At 30.3% G+C, this 19,413-nt stretch overlaps 7 protein-coding genes across 7 annotated transcripts; 6 read left to right on the forward strand and 1 right to left on the reverse strand.

Moving 5' to 3' along the window:
- Positions 1-1,147: 1,147 nt before the first annotated feature.
- BX663DRAFT_495387 (uncharacterized protein) lies at positions 1,148-1,608 on the forward strand. Its single transcript, XM_051525632.1, has 4 exons — positions 1,148-1,170; positions 1,246-1,329; positions 1,390-1,465; positions 1,519-1,608. The coding sequence occupies exons 1-4, from the start codon at positions 1,168-1,170 to the stop codon at positions 1,548-1,550; spliced, it is 195 nt and encodes a 64-aa protein (XP_051387259.1). The 5' UTR covers positions 1,148-1,167; the 3' UTR covers positions 1,551-1,608.
- A 520-nt stretch (positions 1,609-2,128) lies between these two features.
- On the forward strand, positions 2,129-5,946 carry BX663DRAFT_495389 (dipeptidyl peptidase IV N-terminal region-domain-containing protein). Its single transcript, XM_051525633.1, has 16 exons — positions 2,129-2,344; positions 2,423-2,513; positions 2,578-2,691; positions 2,745-2,851; positions 2,909-2,995; positions 3,074-3,202; positions 3,262-3,373; positions 3,435-4,173; positions 4,258-4,583; positions 4,680-4,843; positions 4,903-5,003; positions 5,081-5,135; positions 5,186-5,285; positions 5,345-5,479; positions 5,560-5,716; positions 5,776-5,946. Exons 1-16 carry the CDS (start codon positions 2,171-2,173, stop codon positions 5,852-5,854), a joined length of 2,670 nt encoding a protein of 889 aa, XP_051387260.1. The 5' UTR covers positions 2,129-2,170; the 3' UTR covers positions 5,855-5,946.
- Positions 5,947-6,365: 419 nt separating this feature from the next.
- On the forward strand, positions 6,366-7,635 carry BX663DRAFT_495395 (uncharacterized protein). The gene is made up of 6 exons (XM_051525634.1): positions 6,366-6,468; positions 6,533-6,674; positions 6,739-6,755; positions 6,848-6,935; positions 6,998-7,179; positions 7,273-7,635. The coding sequence occupies exons 1-6, from the start codon at positions 6,404-6,406 to the stop codon at positions 7,433-7,435; spliced, it is 657 nt and encodes a 218-aa protein (XP_051387261.1). The 5' UTR covers positions 6,366-6,403; the 3' UTR covers positions 7,436-7,635.
- A 1-nt stretch (position 7,636) lies between these two features.
- BX663DRAFT_495397 (DnaJ domain-containing protein) lies at positions 7,637-9,129 on the reverse strand. The gene is made up of 2 exons (XM_051525635.1): positions 8,960-9,129; positions 7,637-8,880 (listed from the first exon to the last, which is right to left on the reverse strand). Exons 1-2 carry the CDS (start codon positions 9,045-9,047, stop codon positions 7,685-7,687), a joined length of 1,284 nt encoding a protein of 427 aa, XP_051387262.1. The 5' UTR covers positions 9,048-9,129; the 3' UTR covers positions 7,637-7,684.
- Positions 9,130-9,813: 684 nt separating this feature from the next.
- On the forward strand, positions 9,814-12,183 carry BX663DRAFT_426319 (uncharacterized protein; the record flags this gene model as incomplete). Its single annotated transcript, XM_051522535.1, has 5 exons — positions 9,814-10,006; positions 10,063-10,293; positions 10,370-10,636; positions 11,036-11,530; positions 11,579-12,183. The coding sequence occupies 5 exons, from the start codon at positions 9,814-9,816 to the stop codon at positions 12,181-12,183; spliced, it is 1,791 nt and encodes a 596-aa protein (XP_051387263.1).
- A 995-nt stretch (positions 12,184-13,178) lies between these two features.
- On the forward strand, positions 13,179-16,091 carry BX663DRAFT_426860 (SNF2 family N-terminal domain-containing protein; the record flags this gene model as incomplete). Its single annotated transcript, XM_051522576.1, has 13 exons — positions 13,179-13,361; positions 13,419-13,526; positions 13,624-13,756; positions 13,818-13,942; positions 14,001-14,045; positions 14,122-14,218; positions 14,278-14,706; positions 14,775-15,159; positions 15,220-15,345; positions 15,407-15,502; positions 15,563-15,581; positions 15,825-15,957; positions 16,027-16,091. The coding sequence occupies 13 exons, from the start codon at positions 13,179-13,181 to the stop codon at positions 16,089-16,091; spliced, it is 1,944 nt and encodes a 647-aa protein (XP_051387264.1).
- A 160-nt stretch (positions 16,092-16,251) lies between these two features.
- BX663DRAFT_495407 (uncharacterized protein) lies at positions 16,252-19,050 on the forward strand. Its single transcript, XM_051525636.1, has 6 exons — positions 16,252-16,722; positions 16,797-17,221; positions 17,316-17,828; positions 17,946-18,580; positions 18,684-18,757; positions 18,830-19,050. Exons 1-6 carry the CDS (start codon positions 16,316-16,318, stop codon positions 18,849-18,851), a joined length of 2,076 nt encoding a protein of 691 aa, XP_051387265.1. The 5' UTR covers positions 16,252-16,315; the 3' UTR covers positions 18,852-19,050.
- The last annotated feature ends 363 nt before the right edge of the window (positions 19,051-19,413 follow it).

The raw sequence follows: 19,413 nt of genomic DNA on the forward strand, positions 1-19,413 counted from the left end.
GTGATGGAACGTATTAAAGAGAAAGAAAAAAAAAAGAGAAAGAGAACAAAGGAAGTATAGTTTGAGACTTGTTTATTCAATGCAAAAAGAATGATATAAAGACTATTTTGTGTCTACACAATTGCTTGTATTTACACTAATGAATCCTGAAATCAAAGAAATCAAAAATAGCTGTCAAAAGAACATAAGTCGTGAAACAGTGTTAGTATTCAGATATACAAGTCTTGTTGACTCAGGAGGCTGATTTATATGGATTATCTATTGGGTGAAAAAATTTATTGTTTGACCTGAGCATAGGCTCCTGATGTCTTTTACATCTTTTATTTTATTGGATCAAAGACGACCTGAAGAACCCTTTATCAAGGTTATAAAAATATACATGTAGAAATGATACGATGTCTTATAGTTAATACATCTAAACAATTGGATGTCATCAAGTTTTATATTATTTACATGATGTTATCTACAGTGTTTTATTTCATATGCAGGCTTATAGCTTATTCTGTAATATGTAACTCATCTATTATAATATTACTTATGCTTATATCCAGAGCTTGTTCTATAACATAAACAATATTAGCTTTTGGATAAAGTAAAGGTAGAATTCAGACATTTATCTGTAAAAATCTAAATCCTTTAGCCGAAGCCAAAGAAAACTGTGTATGAGATAGTGATATTAAACCTGAAAAAGTGAAGTCCAACAAGAAGGACAACAGTAAGGAAAGGGTCCAGTATGTCAGCTAAGCATATATATAGAAATATCATTGATGTTTTCAGCAGCATTTACATCTCGGCTCTATATCATCCCGCAGCTCTGGCAAGCTGGGACGCTTATTTAACCCGATGTACGCAAGTGTTATATTTGCTTGTCGACATTCAAGACACATCTAGTTGTCAATGTTAGCAGCTTGCTTATCTGTTTCATTCATTTTTTTTTGAAACTGATTAGGACAATACAGCAGAATAAAATTGCTACATGCTCATTAGTCATTTTTTTATTTTATTTTTATTTTATTTTTTTTTAAATAAATATGTATTCTTTAATCGTATTTTAAGGACATCCAATCAAAAGTCGCCAAATCCAAGAAGAGTTTAAAAATTACTAGAATTCTATTTTCTTTACATTTTTTCTTTTAATTATACAATACATTCCTTCATTCAAATAAAATGGTAACAAATATACAAATATAATAAATGAATAAGAAGATTGCATTCCAAACATATAACTATTTATTATATTATTAGGCCACTACACCTACTCTTCGTCAAAAGAATCAACTTTATAGAAATAGATCTGCTAAGGGAGTAGTAGCTACTAAAGCTGTAGAAGTAAATAAAAACCCTTCCTTATACTATAAACATAAATGAATGACTAACATCATCACTTAGAAATCAAAGATAATTCGTAAACCAAATTATTCATATTGGGCAATTGGCTTGATTTGCTTTGCATTATTTGGTGGCAGTAAGTTATTCTAACTTTAGTACTTTTCTTTTTATTAACCATTGTTATTATAGTTCTTCTTCAACTTATCGATCTTATTTTTTAAGTAAATTTGTATATAAATTAATAAAAATGTTGCACATAATAATTATTCAAAAGAAGAATTCTATTTCCTTTATTTTATTCATTGCAATTGTAACCATCATTAATAGTAGATTGGTTATTATTCTTAGTTACTTCATCTCAAAGTATATTTTGATTTAATAAAGCAAAATTCAATTCAGCTGGATTCAAAGTTATTTATCATAAAGAAACAACAGCGACATGAGTTTGTATATTATTTTGCCTTGTGCTATTGTCTGATTGGTTCTAATTCTTGTGTAAGATTCAAAATTGAAAATCATAAAGTACATGTATCCAAAAAGAAGAAGAATAAAGCAAAATAAAACTAAAATAGAATATAAAAATAATGGTATTTTATAAATTATTGAGCAATGTGTCTATATATTTACGATATCAGTCTAAAAAGATACGTAACTAATAAAGATAAGCAGTCATGTGATGAAGCACCCTAATTCCCATCAAAGTTACATAAAAAGTCTGTGCATTGTATAAAATGTGGAATCCATTTTTAGTTACAAATTAAATTACAATACAATTTTTTTTTTTTTTTTTTTTTTTTTTTTTTTTTTTTAAATTATTATTATCATTATTTAAGCTCCAATAATGGGTCTTCGTCGAGATTACTTCCTTGACGATGATGAAGAATTAGGCAATGCATCACAACAACAGTCATTATTAACATCAACCCATAATAACGAAATAAACGAACAAAGCGATAATGACTCCTATCTTTATTCTAAAGAGGATTTTCTTGATGATTATAGTTTCCAAAAAAAGGTTTCGTCGAGTTATTTATTAGATATTCATGTGTATATTTATTGATATAAATACATTGCCCCCCTTTTTTTTCTTTAGGGATTTAATTGGATCTATGTCGGCTTTTTATCTATTCTAGCAATAGCTGGGATTTTATGGTCTGCTTCTATTGTTAAGCTATTTGCAGAGCGTAAGTGCTATAATTAACTTTTTTTTTTTTTTTCCTTATAATTCACTTTTGTGTATATCATTAGTACTATTTTCGGAGGACCAGGAAATTATTAATGGATCAAAAAGAATCCAATTTGATGATATTTTTGATAGTTCCTTTACTGTTAAAAAGACAAATCTTGTTTGGGTTGAGAATGGTATAGATCGATAGTATCTACTTTTATTAACATTTAACTAATAATGTCTATAGATCCTAGAGATGGTATTTATACGTATCGAGATCCAAATTCAAACGATATTTTATTAGAATCAATTGAAGATAAAAAGAGTCAAATATTTGTTAAAGCAGAGGATCTTGTATGGTACATGTAAACGATTAAATTCATTTATAATTCATTTCTTATTTTATTATAGAAAACAAAAGAAGGAACATTGGATGTAGAGGCTTTTACATTATCTCATGACGCTGAATATTTATTACTTCAAACAAATATAACTTCTGTAAGAATGTATACATATATATATATATATATATTATGTATTTGTAGAACTGGTTGTATTTATATTTTATATTATTAGCAATGGAGACATTCTGCTTTATTTAACGCTTACATTTATCATGTATCAGACAAAAAAATTATTCCCTTGTTAACTAATAGCACTTCCAAAATAGCTTATGCAGTATGGAGTCCTACGAACCATTTATTGGTAATATATACAAATAATGATTATAATGAACTATGACTAATAATCTATAAATTGGATAGGCTTATGTATTAAACAATGATATTTACATAACTGATTTAAAACAACACACACGAGTTACCTTTGATGGTTCTGCTACTGTATTTAACGGTGTTCCTGACTGGGTCTATGAAGGTATATAACATACATAGTTCGCAAAGATTAAGTTCTAAAAGATTAGTATATACATATATAGAGGAAATACTTGCTTCCAATTTTGCATTATGGTGGGCACCTGATTCTTCATATTTAGCGTTTTTAAGATTTGATGAAACCAATGTACCTGAATATCATATGCAAATGTACACTACTGCATTGAATCATACAGCTTATCCTGACGAATACAACATACGATATCCTAAAGCAGGTTCACCTAATCCTCTTGTATCATTACATGTTTATTCGCTTGCCAACGATAGTATTATCACAGTAACTGAACCCACTTCTTCATCTGTGTCCCACTATATAAATATTTTACAAAATGGAGACCGTAATTTTCATGGTTTCAAGGAAGAAGAAGATAGATTAATTGTCGATGTTGCCTGGGCTACCTCAAACAATAGATCACATCTTTTGTTTAAACAAATGAATCGCATTCAGGACCATGAATTGACAGCAGTTGTCCAGATTGATCACAAACACATTAATAACAGTACAGTCAAATTGATAAGAGAATATAAACCTAATGATGGTGGTTGGATTGATGTAGCTCAGTCAATGGTCTATTTACCTCCTACTACGAAAGATCAAGAAATAGAGAATATTCTATTTCGTTATTTAGACATTCTTGATAATGAAGCTGGATTTGCTCATTTAGCGATTGTCACTGTCCTAAATAAGAATCAGATGATTGAGCATCAAATCTCTTGGTTAACTACAGGAGAATGGGAAGTCATATCGGGGACAGTTGAAGTGGATGTGAATCGTCAAGTTATGTAAGTTATATACATATTTGTTTGAATTAGAGTTGACATAATAAATTTGTTTTTTCTTTTTTCTTTTTTTTTAACAATATGTAGACATTTTATTTCAACCAAAAGATCACCTTACGAACGTCATCTATATAAAATATCATTAAATCATCATGATCCTACCTCTACAATCACTTGTATTACATGTCCAAAGGATCCTGAAGAACATGCTTATTATTCAGCTTCCTTTTCTCCTAAATCAGGCTATTATATTTTAAATTATGAAGGTCCTGACATTCCAAAAACAAGTGTGAAGAAAGTAGATGATCCTTTATTTGAAACTGTATTAGAGGACAATAATGATTTAAGGAATATTTTAAAGGACTATAATTTACCCAAGATGCACATGAAAACTATATCGAACGAGGGATTTGGTAAATTAATAATAATATACATGTATATATTTATATACATTTTAACAGAACCATGGTATACTAAAAAAATAATGATATCCATGTATATACATATAGAAATGGCCTGCATGGAGGTAGTCCCTGCTGATTTTGATCCTCACAAGAAATATCCAGTTTTATTTCATGTTTATGGTGGTCCTGGTTCACAATTAGTATCTTATCGATTTGATTTAAGCTGGCAAACCTTTGTTGCAAGTCAGTTGGGGATTATTGTAGTAACGGTAAAGTTTCCTCCTTAAAAAAAAAAAAAAATAAAACAAAAATTAATTGAGATATATAGGTGGATGGTAGAGGTACTGGTTTTAGAGGTAGAAAATATAGAGTTAGTGTTAGAGGAAAATTAGGTGAGCTTGAAACTATCGATCAAGTCAATGCTGGAAGGTATATTAGTATATATATATACAACTCTTTTTATTCCCATAATTGTATGTTTAACTTGATTATTTTATTTTTGTTAGATATTGGGCAAAATTAGATTATGTTGATGAATATAGAATGGCTATTTGGGGCTGGGTAAGTTAAAGATTTATACATTAAATAATATAGTTATTCATTTTATATAGTCTTATGGTGGCTATATGACTTCTAAAGTAATCGAATCAAATGATGGGGTATTTTCGACTGGTATGGCAGTTGCTCCAGTAACAGATTGGCATTTTTATGGTAAGCTATAACAAAACATGATCTTGTGCTTATATATTTACGTTATAAATGTATATTAGATTCTGTTTATACTGAACGTTATATGAAAACTCCGGAATTGAATCCAGAGGGGTATGAACACAGTGCAGTCAATAATATGACTGGTTTCAGAAATGCCAAATATCTCTTAGTACATGGCACAGGGGATGATAATGGTATAATAATATATACAAGGCAACACACATATATGTATATATTTAATGATATTTATATATATATATATATAAAATACTAGTTCATTTTCAACATACTGCTGTCTTGATTGATAAATTAACTCTGGAAGATATTCATAGCTATCGTGTACAAATTTATACTGACAATAATCATGCGATAAAGTATCATAATGCAAACAAAAATGTATATTATCTATTAACTGAATTTTTAACGGAAAGGTATATATAATTGTAAAAATAATCTTAAAAATATAAAATTAATTATTTTATTTTATTAGTTTTGGTGGACAGGAATATAGACATATTTATAATGAAATGAATGGTAGATTTTCTGGCCCTTTATCAGAAAACGACTAGTATAATTCATTTGCTTATATTTATATGTGTTATGTATATAAAAATCACGAGATATAATAAATTGTAAAGCTGTTTATGTGTATTAGAATTGATATTCTTTAGTTTTTTTTTTTTTTTCACTGTCCATATTTCAATATTGTTCTGTACTTCAAATTTATGGACTCAACAAAGGAGCCAATTGTCTCGAACAGAGCCTCTAATTTATTCTTAGTAATGATTAAATGACATATAACTAATTGGCTCAGTCAAGAGCAAGTTAATAAGCTGTTTATTTCATATAATCCCTGTGTACGTTATTAAATATGTATGTATATGTATACGTGTATGTATTTTAGCAGAGTATGCATCTTTGACCTTCTTACTGTGTTTTTTTTTTTTTTTTTTTTTTTTTACTTGAGCAGGCTGCAATATGCTTTAATTTTATAGAAATACTAAAAAAAAAAAATTATGCATATATTTGAAAATCAGTATTATTGAGGTTTTTTCTTTTTCTTTTCTTTTCTTTTCTTTTTTTTTTTTTTTGAATTCTTTAAAAGAAAACTCAATAATATGCCGTTAGACGAAGATGATGATAGATTGCACATGCTTGCTTCAGAAGATGATCATCAAACAAGGTTTGATTACACTTTACACAAAATATAATGTTTACAAAAAAAAAATATAAAACGAGTTATCTAGTTTGTTACCTTCATCTAGAACTCAACATAGTTTAACAAAGTCAGAGATTATTCAAGGCATGGCGAATAGATTCATGTACTCTAAATTCTATATTGGACTTTATTTAGCCTTAGCTATTTTAAGTTTTGTCTCTATTATTATGGTAAGGTGAAACTGTTAGATACCCAATGTTATAAGCAACTAACAATGCTTAATGCCCATTTTAGTCTCTGAAGGAGAAATGGTAAGTCTTTTGTCTAAATAGAAATTTTACCTTTTTTTTTTTTTTTTTTTTTTTTTTTTTTTTTTTTTTAACACTAATGTCTCAAACTTTAGTCCTTCTTTGTTGTTTATAATCTTTGAAGCAATCATTAATGCAGCCATGATTATCGAAGTGATTATAAGATTATTAGCTCTGGGTCGAGTAAAGTTATATAGAATATATGAAATAGGATTGAATGATATTAAATCTACACATTATAATAGAGATACTGGAGATCGGTTTGGAATATCATCGATGTTATATTGGTTGTGTTATGCGCAGTGACATTGATTGTTTTGACTACAGGATGCTCCATAGAGGAAAGGAGTGAAGCTATATTTGATACTGTTTTATTAGTTATTCGTAATGGATTTCAGTTAATCAGATTATTTATGATGCTTAGAAAGTGAGTTACTTGTATTGTGTATAATTGAAAAGTGAAGGAAGAACTAAAAGATTTTTATTTTATTTTATTTTGTGGGGGGTGGGGTGAGTGTAGAAATCAATATTCATTAAATGCTAGATCTACAAGAATTGATTTTGATGATATACCTGATGTACAGCGTGAACCATCGTTAGAATTCACAGCTCTGGATCATGATAGAGGATTAGATGAAAGCTTTTTAGATGATGAAGACTCTGATATAGATCAACATCAATAAGAATCAACTTTCATCCTACTGCCTTTTAAGAGTGGTATTATTACCGAACTCAAATATATATATTCATGTATAGATATTTAACTTTATTTTCCCTCTTCCCCCTTCAAAACATTTCTTTCTCTCTCTCTCTCTCTGTTTTCCTATTTACGTCCTTTCTATTCTATGTATTATATTTTAGTAGCTAATAAAAAGATAAGCACCTTTTTTTTTTTTTTATTTAATTCATTCATTCATTATAACTACAGGAATTTAAAGAGCAGCAACAAAGACTTCATTAAGCTTATTTTCAGCAACAGCCTTTTCAAAGGATTCGCGAAGAGCTACAAGAGCTTCAAGAGTAGTATGCTTGGCAAAGATATCATCGAGTTTAATCAATTGAGCATCTACTTCTTGAGGAGTAGCAGGAGCTGCACCAGCAGGTAAAGCATAGTTGTTCTCTTGAAGGATAGTTCTCATGTTCTTCTTTTCTTTTCTAATATTCTTCTTAGCCTTCTCCTTTGCCTTCTTGGCTTCAGCAGAAGCAGCCTTAGCTTCAGCAGCAGCCTTTTCAGCAGCAATTCTTTCTTCTTCAGCCTTCTTAGCAGCAGCCTCAGCAGCAGCCTTCTCAGCTTCAGCTCTAGCATTCTTCTTGGCATTTCTTCTCTTCTTTTCTTCAGCCTTGAAGATGGCAATACGAGGATCCATACCTAAACAAGTATCAACGAGTTTACGAAGACGAGCATTATCTTCCTTCTTAAGTTGAGCACGTTGAGCACGATTCTTCTTTTCTTGATAACGTTTGTCATCACGGTTATCGGAACCTTCAGCACCTTCTTTATCAAGCCATTCAAAGGTTCTCCATGAATCAAAGTTATAAAAGAAGTCATAGAAGCCTTCGACTTCTTCTCTGCTAGAGTTGGCATCACCAATGGAAGGAACAGGTTGCTTGTTAGAGAAACGAGCTTCACGTTCAAAGACAGGACGCCATAATTCGTAAAAGTCACCTTTAGTCTTGGCAGTAGGAACGTCTTCTTCAAGATATGCCATACCAAAATCAACAGAGTCATATTGACGACGTGTGACGGGGTTCATTAAAGTATCATAGGCCTTGGCGATACACTTGAAGAAAGCATCGTCATTCTTATCTGCCTTCTTATCAGGGTGGTGCAAAAGAACCATACGACGATGAGCCTTCTTGATTTGTTCTTCAGTGGCCTTGTAACGAAGTTGGGTCAAACCAAGGATGGCATAATTATCTTGTGACTTCCATTGAGTGGGATCTTGGTTGACTGTATTGATATCAACATCCTCGAACTCGAAATCAACCTTCTCTTCCTCAACAACTTGGTTAGCCTTTTCTTCAGCTTGATGACGTTCATCTTCAGAGAAGGTACGGTTGTGGGTCTTTCTACGGGCATGAGCAAGGAAATGACGACCGACGGGTTCAATAAGACGATCAGTGGTAGCTAAATTAAATAATTAGAGCGCGAAACTTTCATAATAAATGTGTATTGTTTGCATTTCTTTTCTTCTTCTTCTTCTTACCACTCAATTTGTTATGAACAACATAAGGTTGATCAGCCTTGTATGAAGCAGGAGGAGGAGGAAGTAAAAAATCGAGAGTCAAAGACATGTTAATAAATTAACTTTATTAGAAGGAGGAAAAGATATTTTTCTTATGAGTGTTATTTATTTATTTTTTTACAAGCCACTTGACAAAAAAAAAAAAAAAAAAAAAAAAAAAAAAAAAAAAAGAATTATAAATTTAGTCTCAGAACATAATGAAATAGTGTTGTTCTCTTTTAAAGAAAAAAAATTATGCCTAATAAAAGAAGACTTAGTAATGAAGAATCTGAATCAAGCTTAATAAAAATAACAAAGAAGAGGAGTAAAGGTCACTCAAAAAAGAAAAATAGCACAAAAAAAGTTAAAAAAACACAGTTGAATGGTAAAAGTATAAAATAAATATGAACCTATTTTTTTTTTATATAAATACATACATACATACAAATGTAAAAAAAAAAAAAAAATAAAATAAAATGCATCTTCATATAAACAACTGTTTCCAAGATGTTCCTGAAATAGATGACAATTCAAGTGATATATCCACTCAAGTCAGCCAAGACTCTAATAATACTGAGATACAACAACAAGAAGAGAAAGCAAAAGATGATAATTTTAAAAAAATATTAAATAGCTTACCTAATGTATATCCTTTGAAGATTCATAAAGAAGATATAAAATTAAATATTGAACCCATTGAGGACAAGGTGTTAACGGCTACAAGAGAAATAACTTTCAAAGGCACTTATAAAATTATACCTATTACCTGTATTTGTATCATTACAACGACAGGGGATAAAACAGTCTACGAACAAAGAAATCAACATGAATGGAATATGTCAGAAAAATTACGGCTTTGTCGAAATATGGCTACTTATTTAGGTCAATTTAAGGCAGATCCTATTGAGCTTAATATTGATTTCTTAAATAATACCATTGCTGAGAAGAAATTACCTGCTTGGTTTTTTATAAAGCCATATTATGAATTAGGCACATTGAGGCACTATTTGAGAGAAAGGAAAAAGAAAAGTAGTGTCATGAAAGCTTCATAAAGAAAAAAGAAAGAAATTAACTACACTATTTAGGACTTGAGCTTGAACCTTTATATGTACTCCAAATGGCTGTCACATTATTTTCAATATTAACTGATGCACATAGTCAAAATATTGGACTTGTAGATATAACAATGGACTCTTTATATGTAAATACAGATGGAGGCCTCTATTTTGGTGGATTTAAATCCTGTGTTTCATTAGACCCTGAAAGCTTATCTAAACAAAAGGATTCCTTCGATACTAGTTCAATAAAGTGTCCAGGTAGGAAAAAGAAAAAAAAAGGGGGAGACGAATCAAACAATAACTGGGTTTAATATATATATATTCTCTCTATTAGAGATAAAAATCATTAAAGCAGGAAACTATATGAAAGAATGCGATGTCTTTTTGGCCTGTCATGTTTTACTTCAAGTAATACAAAAAAACTTTGGACAATACACACGACTATACAAACAGATTTTAAAAGCAGAGAAAATAGAAATTTTGAGGGAATACTTGAATCCAAAATTTAAATTCCTTATACCTGTGCTTGAACAAGGCCTGTGCTATCGTTATCAAGATAGACCTCCTGCATCTGAATTACTAGTTGCTTTTGAATCTATGCGTTATAATGCTATTAAGACAGCTGCTGAGACGGAACTTTAATTGTGACTTTTTATTTGCTAATTATCTTATAGGTTAAACCTCAAGGGGGGGGGAGGGGGGAAGGAAGGGTCTATCCCACTTAAGCTTGTTCTCTCCTCCCCCTTTTTTATTATTATTATTATTATTGTCATATAATCACTTTTGCATACACCCCTATTTATTTTATCCAATAAAACAAGCTGAAAAATATGATACCTTTTACACCAAAATTTAATTTATTAAGCAATCATGGTAATTGAAAAAAAAAAGATGATTTTTTATAACATGTTAGAAATTGACGTCAAGATCTTAGTTTGCAAGCGAACTTTACAAAGACAAAACATTATTACGATGACGAGATATTATTCAAGTCATATAGATGAAATGATAGAAAAAGAGTCTCTTGATAATACTGTTTTAGAAAGGCCAGGACTATCATCACAAGAAGAAAAAAGAGAAGAAGAGGAGGAACAACGATTTTACGAGATTGATGGCCAACAAACCGAAAATCCGACGATTAAAGCAAACGCGCCAAATAAAGCAAAAGAAAATCATACAAAAGATTTCAAGAGATTATTAGAAAATCTATTTGTTCCTCGTCTATCTAAACCTCCTACTCAATCAAAGATTAGACATCTCTCAATACCATTACCAGAATATAAGAAGAAGGGAAATAGTCAAACTGAGAAAGCTTTGCTCAATATGGTAATTCATCAAACCAAGATCTATAAACCCAAGGCGACTCTTCCCCGTAGTATTATGAATTCCATTTATGGTCCTGATTCAAAACAATCACCCTATAATAACAATAACGAATCAAGTTTGGGCTCTTCACCTATCCTTAATTTCCTTCATCAGGAAGATAAACAATTTAGTTATGGAAATGATTCAGTGAGAAATACAGCATTCAAAAACTTATCAGATGATGAACGTATTAAATTAAAGGAAAAGGAGATGCAAACTATTCAAGCCATTACAGAGACTAAAACATCGAGCGAATTATTAGAATGTGTCCGGAAGGAAATTAATTTATCTGATGATACGGATGAAGTAACTAAACGATATCCTTTATATTATCCTAATTTACTTGTTAAGGCTATTGAACATGCTATATCATCAAGGAATGATCCTTATCTAGCTTTAACTATATTCGAGGAAGCTAAAAATAAGAGTTTAGTGAGTTACATTTTTGGATGTACAACGCCTGTCTACAATGCAATTCTATCATTACGTTGGAATACGTGGCGTGATATCTATGGCATGTTAGATTTAGTAGAAGAAATGACATTAAATGGTATAGAAATTGATGATAATTCAAGAAGGATTATACGTAAAGTTGTGAATGAGATAGAGTATGAAGGCAATACAGGCCTTATAGGTGAAGACATCTTGAAGGAAGAAGAAAGTCAAGAAACAATATCTGCTGGTCTTTATTGGAATGCGGACGAAAGACGAAATTGTCATTTATTAACTGAATTAGGTGGAAAATGGCTTATTGCAAGGCAACATTCAAAACAAGCAAGATGATGGATGAAACTTGTTGAATATCCTGTTTACTATTTTTTTTTTTTTTTTTTTTTTTTTTTTTATTTATTGGTTAAATAATAATAATAATAAAAAAAAAAAAAATATGCCGAATTAGGTTAAAACCTTTTTTTTTTTTGACAGTGAATAATAGGAACGTCAATTTTAATTTGACTTTTTTTTTTGTTTTTTTTTAATTTGACAACAGCCTTGTATTATTCTCTTCCTTTACTACTCTTTTAATTTATTTATATACATATCAATGGTAACAACTCGTCGTACTTCTAAAAGGCTTTTAAAGAGAGCCAAGATTGATGAAGAAGGTGCATCTACTAATGCTGAAGAAAGCAAAATGAATATAATTAGTCAAGACATGGAACTAGACAGGTCTGAATCTGATTCTAATAATGTACCTTCAACACCAGAAGACGATGATTTTCAGGATCCAATTCCAACACCCATCATTCCTCTTCGTCTTTCTTCAAGAGCAAAGGGGAAACAGGCAGTAAGATACAAGACTTCTGTTAGTACACAAAAAAGAACTTTGCGCAGTAGTAGCATAAGATACGACGAAGAAGAGAATAGTTCCGATCATACTGATATTATCAATGATCCTATTACTAATAACAAGTCTGATATTCAGTCAAGTAACTCGTCTTCAACATTAAATAATGATGAAGAACAAGTACTACTATCGTCATTGTCGTCTGATTCTGAAGAATTGAATTCCGCAGCAGCACTTTCTTCTCTTCCTACACCATTGGCGGAGCTTGATTCTGATTCGCAGCAAGAAGAAGAAGCAGAAGCAGAAACAGAAACAGAAGCAGAGTTTGAGCTAGAACAAGAGAATGATACGAATAGCCAAGCTTCTGAATCAGAGAGTGAACAAGAAGAAAGAGTAGTAAGACATAATAGAAGAAGAAATAGAAGAATTCCTCATGTAAGTAAATAAAATAATTACATATACTTTATGTTATATTTAGAAATATTTGTAGTACATGAAAACACAAGCAAAAGTTATAAAGCAGCATAAAGAATTAGAAACTATTTGGGATGATCTTGAACAAATTAAAGCTGAAAAAGTAGTTCCTATTGAACAGCCTTCTGAGTTAACTTTACAACTTTTACCTTTTCAAAAATATGGCGTTGGTTGGATGCGTAGACAAGAAAAGATGGAAACTGTACATATAATGTTTATTAGCATTTCTTGTTCTTTTTATTGACTTTTGTATTTATAGTTTAATGGTGGTATATTAGCTGATGAAATGGGCATGGGTAAAACAATTCAAACAATAGCCTTACTACTAACTGATAAAAAGAAACCTAATTTGGTTATTGCTCCTACTGTAAGTAAACACACACACACACATATATATATATATACATACATACATACATACATATATAGTACACGTTGAATCTATATATTTACATATTACATAGGTTGCTGTTCTTCAATGGAAAAATGAAATTGAAAAGCATACTAATAATGCTCTTTCTGTCTTTGTCTATCATGGTGCTAATAGACCAAAGGATCCTGAGTTCCTCAAACAATTCGATGTGATATTATCTACTTGTATGTATATACATTTCAATAATATATAATTTTAGAACGAAGCTAACACTACAATATGTAGATTCTATTATGGAAACATCTTTTAGACGTCAAGAATATGGTGTTACCAGAAAAGGATCAAATAGTATTTTTAAAGAAAAGTCTGTATTACATAGAATTAATTGGCATCGTGTCATTTTAGATGAGGTAACATTAAGAGTAAATGAATAATTTGAATGCATTACTTATTATTTTATTTTTTTAGGCACATAATATTAAAGATAGATCATGTAATACTGCTAGATCAGTGGTAAAGTATATAGATACAAATGTAAATGTGTAAATTTAGCTAAAGAACTTATATTTCCCTTAAATATATTGTATAGTTCCACATTAATAGTAGATATAAATGGTCTTTAACAGGTACACCTCTTCAGAACCGTGTAGGCGAATTGTATTCTTTGATTCGTTTTATGCAAGCAGGTAAACTATTTAAAATGAAAAAAAAAAATTTTTTTTTGTTAACATATTTGTTTATTTAGATCCATTTGCTTATTATTATTGTAAGCAATGTCCTTGTAAAGAACTGAATTGGAAATTCTCTAATAAACGAACTTGTGATTCATGTGGCCATACTCCTATGAATCATGTTTGTTGGTGGAATAATGAAGTACTTAAACCAATTCAAAGTCAAGGATATTTAGGCGATGGTCGTATAGCGCTTAAAAAGTTAAATTTATTATTAGATAGGATTATGTTAAGAAGAACAAAAATAGAGTGTGCTGATGATCTTGGCTTACCACCTCGATCTGTTATCATTCGACGTGATCTCTTTAGTGAAGAAGAAGAAGATGTGTATACTTCTTTATATTCTGATGTAGCTCGTACTTTCACCACTTATGTAGAACAAGGCACTGTATTGAACAATTATGCTAATATTTTTGAATTATTAATGAAAATGCGTCAATGTGGTAAGGATTTATATACAAGAGATATACGAATTGTAATATATATATATTAACATTTCCTCTTCTTTAAGCGGATCATCCTGATCTTGTCACAAAGAAATCATCAGATAATAAGCAATTAGTGTGTATGCTATGTAGCGATCCTCCAGAGGATGCAGTTAGAGCAAATTGTAAACATGTCTTTTGTAGAGAATGCTGTATTCAGTATTTAAATAGTTTTGATGACCATGAAACAAGTGAACGACCACGTTGTCCTTCTTGTTTTGCTGATTTTTATGTTGATCTCTCTCAACCTACTATCGAGATTGAAGGTGATAATATGGGTGAAAATGCCAACTACTCTAAATCAAGTATTGTTAATCGTATTAATATGGATAAATGGAGAAGTTCTACAAAGATTGAAGCTCTCTTTGAGGAACTTTCTAATTTGAGACGTGAAGATAAGACAATCAAAAGGTAAAGCGAGAAAGGATAAAAAAAAATAATATATATTAAAAATAATATCTATTTATTTAGTATCGTATTCTCTCAATTTGTTAATTTCTTGGATCTTGTATATTGGAGACTGTCTCGTGCAGGTTTTGAATGTATTCGATTAGATGGCACAATGACTCCTGATCAAAGAGATGCTGCTATTCAACGGTAGTATAAATCTAACTAATATTACTTTTGTATATCTTATTCATATTATTATAATGGATAGATTTATGACAAAGCCAACTGTTACCGTCTTTCTTATTAGTCTTAAAGCAGGTGGTGTTGCTTTAAATTTAACCGAAGCTAGTCGTGTATTTATTTGGTAAGTTTAAATAAATATAATAATTGTTATACAATTTGAATTAACAAAGCATAAACATAGTGATCCTTGGTGGAATCCTGTAAGTTAAAATAGAGTTTATTTTAAAGACATATAATCATATAAACTAATTGGGATTTCTCTTTCTCTCTAATATTTTTTTTTAAAAAAAAAAGGCTGCTGAATGTAAGTTTAGAAGTATTAAAAAACTAGCTTTTGTTATCACATTAACTAACCTTTTTTTTTCCTTTTTAGTACAAGTAATTTTTTTTTTTTTTAAAAAAAAAAGGGGGAGATTAATTTTATTAACCTTATCTTATTTTAGGCCATGGATCGTATTCATAGACTTGGTCAACATAGACCCATTCGAATTACAAGATTAATCATTGAAAATAGTATTGAAAGTCGTATTGTTCAATTACAAGAAAAGAAACAAGCTTTAGTTGATAGCACTGTTGGTAAGTGTATAGAATGAAAATTTAATGTTTACACAGAAATTCTTATTATTTTCATTTTTTTTTTTATAGGTAAAGATTCAAAGGCTCTTGATAAATTAACGGTAGAGGATTTAAGATTCCTTTTTGTAATGTAAAAAAGAAAATATTAGACTTGAATAAATGATGTAGATTTTTTTTTATTACATAATTTATTTTTACTCATAATCATGTGAAAGATAAACAAACAACAAATATGGAACACAAAAAAAAAAAAAAAAAAAAAAAAAAAAAAAAAAAAAAAAACTTCAGTTACAGCTTTATTTTCTTCTATATTTGTGTTCTTTTTCTTCTTCTTTATTACTATTATTATTGTAAAAATATGTCTCCTATTACAGTTTCTGAAAGTGTCTATCCAGCAAAACAAGGTGAAGGTGAAGTAAGACGCTCAGTTTTGAGTTTGGAAGATTTAGTAGACACGCCTGCTCAGGGAGTTCATACAGTTTATGATGTGTTACAATACTCTGTTAAAAAACGTAGTGAGCAAAATGCATTAGGATATCGCAAGCTAATACAAACTATAACAGAAGAAAAACAAGTAACAAAGATGATAGATGATAGTGGCATTGAAGTAAAACAAAAAAAGGAATGGAAGTATTTTCAACTCTCTCCGTATCATTATGTCACTTATGCTGAATTATCGAAAATCGTTCATGACATTGGTTCTGGCTTGATTTATTATGGTTTAAAAAGTTCAAAATCCAGGATAGAAATATTTTCTCCAACAAGGTAAAAATAGATGATACAAATTATAGCAGTCTGTGTAGTATTCATAAAATGTGTAAAAAAAAAAATATATATAGTATGGATTGGATGTCTGTTGCACATGGCGCTTTTACACAAAATATGGCAGTTGTAACGGCTTATGAAACATTAGGTGCAGATGGTTTACTTCATTCAATGAATGAAGCACAAGTAGATGCTGTGTTTACAACTGCTGAGCTCTTGAAGACAGTAGCTAGCATTTTATCTAAATGTCTTCATAAATCTTTACTTCTTATTATTTACACAGGTGAAGCGAAAGAAGAGGATCTTGCTTCCATTCATGATATCATTGGGCAGGAGGATCGTGTGATCACTTTGGATCAGCTTAAGAAAGTAGGTCACGAAAACCCTAAAAGGGCAACTAAACCTGGACGTGATGATTTATGCTGTATTATGTATACCTCTGGCAGTACAGGGGTTCCTAAGGGTGTTATCTTGAATCATTCAAATATTGTTGGTGCAAGTAAAGAATTTATTCTAGAAGAAATATAGATTAAAAAAGCTTAACTATTCCTTCTTCTTCTTTTTTTTTTAAAAAATATGTTTCTACTATCTAGTTGCAGGAGTAGATACTTTACTGGGACATTGTATTATAGGTGGTGAAGATACTATGATGGCTTATCTTCCATTAGCCCACGTTCTTGAATTTTTAGTAGAAAATCTTTGTTTATTTTGGGGCGTCACATTAGGTTATGGCTCTCCTCGTACATTGACAGATATTTCAGTACGTCATTGTCAGGGAGATATAAAAGAATTTAAGCCCTCTATACTGACAGGTGTTCCAGCTGTATGGGAATCGATTCGTAAAGGTGTCTTGAACAATGTAGCCAAAATGAGTCCTACTAGTCAAGCCATTTTCCATCGTGCTTTTACTACTAAATCTTGGCTTATGGAAAGAGGTCTTTCTACAGGATTTTTAGATTCACTCATCTTTAATAAGATTAAAGAACAAGTGGGTGGTCGTCTTCGTTACGGTTTAGCCGGAGGTGCTCCTGTTTCATTAGAAACGCAACGCTTTCTTTCTATTACTTTGGGTCCCATCCTTAATGGATTTGGTATGACTGAGTCAGGTAATGTTAAAGAAGAATATGTATATATATATATATATATATACTATAATATGTATTCCAAAAAAAAAAAAAAAAAAAAACTATAAATGCAAAATAATTTATAATTTATATATATAGTGGGAATGTGCTGTATAATGACACCTGATAATTTTAAATATGGTGCAGTAGGTGGGCCTGTTCCTTGTTGTGAGATCAAGCTAGTGGATGTTCCTGATGCTAATTACGTAACAACTAATCCTGATAAATCTCAAGGTGAAATATGGGTACGTGGTTCTTCAATTGCTCAGGGGTACTTTAAACAAGATAAGCTGACAAAGGAAACATTTACAGAAGATGGCTGGCTTAAGACAGGTGATATAGGAGAATGGAATCCTGATGGTACCTTGACTATTATTGATCGTATCAAAAATCTTGTGAAATTGAGTCATGGAGAATATATTGCGCTTGAAAAGTTAGAATCAATTTATAAATCGACGATGGGCGTCAACACTATTTGTCTCTATGCTGATTCATTCAGTCCTCGACCCATTGCAATTGCCATGCCAATTCAAGCCCATCTTAAACAATTGAATGCTCGAATCTATGATGACAATAATAATAATAATAAATCATTTAAAGAATTATGTCAAGATCAAGGAGTGAAAGAGGCATTTTTATTAGAACTTCAACAGCAAGCAAAGAAATCAGGACTTGGGCCTGCTGAAACGATATATGATGTTTATTTAACTCATGAAGAATGGTCACCTGAGAATGTAAGTCTGTCTGTCTGTCTATATGTCGATTTACATACATATTATTATATGATAGACATACATACATGTATATATGTATATTTATTTAGCTTATTTTATCTAGGGCCTTTTGACAGCTGCACAAAAATTAAAACGTAATGTTATTCATCAACATTATAGAGAACAATTAAATGCTATGTAAGGTTTTTTTTTCTTTAACAAGTATTTATTATTAGGTAATTCTGACTAAATATATGAATATAATTTTAGGAATAAGCTTCAAAAAGTCTAAAAATATATCTGAATAAAGATAAAATAGTATTATTAACATACACACGTGTATATAAATAAATACATATCTCATCACATTATCTGAATTACAATAATAAAAAAGAGGCTTTTGATAATCATTTTTTAGTACTTGTTTTGTCTGTGCTTTATATACTTGTACTCTCTCTCTTTCTCTCTCTTTCTCTCTCTTCCCCTCTTACTCCCCCTCTTACCAAAAAAAAAAAAAAAAAGTACTACGTTATACACTGTATGTATATCGTTGTCAAAATAGGATAAATATGGAAGAAAAAGAATTATTCACCAAGATAAATAATACTATAAAAGTAAAAAATGTAAGGATATATTTTAAAAAAGCAGGAGAATCAAAAGAATATGCATCTTTATATGAATAATAATAATAATAAAAAAAAGGTGGGGTAAAACAATAAAATGCAGAGTAGTAAATGATGAAATATACATAAAAATACATTTTATAAGATTAGATCCTGTATAGAGAATATACACATGTTTAAATAAATCTATTATAGCGATAACTATCTTATTTTTTTCTTCAATAATTGGGG

Source organism: Cokeromyces recurvatus, assembly GCF_025118155.1.
Source record: "Cokeromyces recurvatus strain NRRL 2243 chromosome Unknown BX663scaffold_2, whole genome shotgun sequence".
Classification (NCBI taxonomy): Eukaryota; Fungi; Mucoromycota; class Mucoromycetes; order Mucorales; family Mucoraceae; genus Cokeromyces; species Cokeromyces recurvatus.

What these genes read in the sequence shown, in the direction of transcription:
- BX663DRAFT_495387 (XM_051525632.1), top strand. An exon ending in TAGCTACTAAAGCTGTAGAA is followed by an intron (nt 1,330 to 1,389) that starts GTAAATAAAAAC and finishes ATCATCACTTAG; the next exon opens with AAATCAAAGATAATTCGTAA. An exon ending in CTTTGCATTATTTGGTGGCA is followed by an intron (nt 1,466 to 1,518) that starts GTAAGTTATTCT and finishes TTGTTATTATAG; the next exon opens with TTCTTCTTCAACTTATCGAT.
- BX663DRAFT_495389 (XM_051525633.1), top strand. Translation starts at nt 2,171, where the DNA reads ATGGGTCTTCGTCGAGATTACTTCCTTGACGATGATGAAGAATTAGGC. An exon ending in AACAGATTGGCATTTTTATG is followed by an intron (nt 5,286 to 5,344) that starts GTAAGCTATAAC and finishes AATGTATATTAG; the next exon opens with ATTCTGTTTATACTGAACGT. An exon ending in ACTGAATTTTTAACGGAAAG is followed by an intron (nt 5,717 to 5,775) that starts GTATATATAATT and finishes TTATTTTATTAG; the next exon opens with TTTTGGTGGACAGGAATATA.
- BX663DRAFT_495395 (XM_051525634.1), top strand. Translation starts at nt 6,404, where the DNA reads ATGCCGTTAGACGAAGATGATGATAGATTGCACATGCTTGCTTCAGAA. An exon ending in GAAGATGATCATCAAACAAG is followed by an intron (nt 6,469 to 6,532) that starts GTTTGATTACAC and finishes CGAGTTATCTAG; the next exon opens with TTTGTTACCTTCATCTAGAA. An exon ending in GATTATTAGCTCTGGGTCGA is followed by an intron (nt 6,936 to 6,997) that starts GTAAAGTTATAT and finishes ACATTATAATAG; the next exon opens with AGATACTGGAGATCGGTTTG.
- BX663DRAFT_495397 (XM_051525635.1), bottom strand. Translation starts at nt 9,047, where the DNA reads ATGTCTTTGACTCTCGATTTTTTACTTCCTCCTCCTCCTGCTTCATAC. An exon ending in TGTTCATAACAAATTGAGTG is followed by an intron (nt 8,881 to 8,959) that starts GTAAGAAGAAGA and finishes TATTTAATTTAG; the next exon opens with CTACCACTGATCGTCTTATT.
- BX663DRAFT_495407 (XM_051525636.1), top strand. Translation starts at nt 16,316, where the DNA reads ATGTCTCCTATTACAGTTTCTGAAAGTGTCTATCCAGCAAAACAAGGT. An exon ending in ATTTGGTATGACTGAGTCAG is followed by an intron (nt 17,829 to 17,945) that starts GTAATGTTAAAG and finishes TTATATATATAG; the next exon opens with TGGGAATGTGCTGTATAATG. An exon ending in AGAGAACAATTAAATGCTAT is followed by an intron (nt 18,758 to 18,829) that starts GTAAGGTTTTTT and finishes ATATAATTTTAG; the next exon opens with GAATAAGCTTCAAAAAGTCT.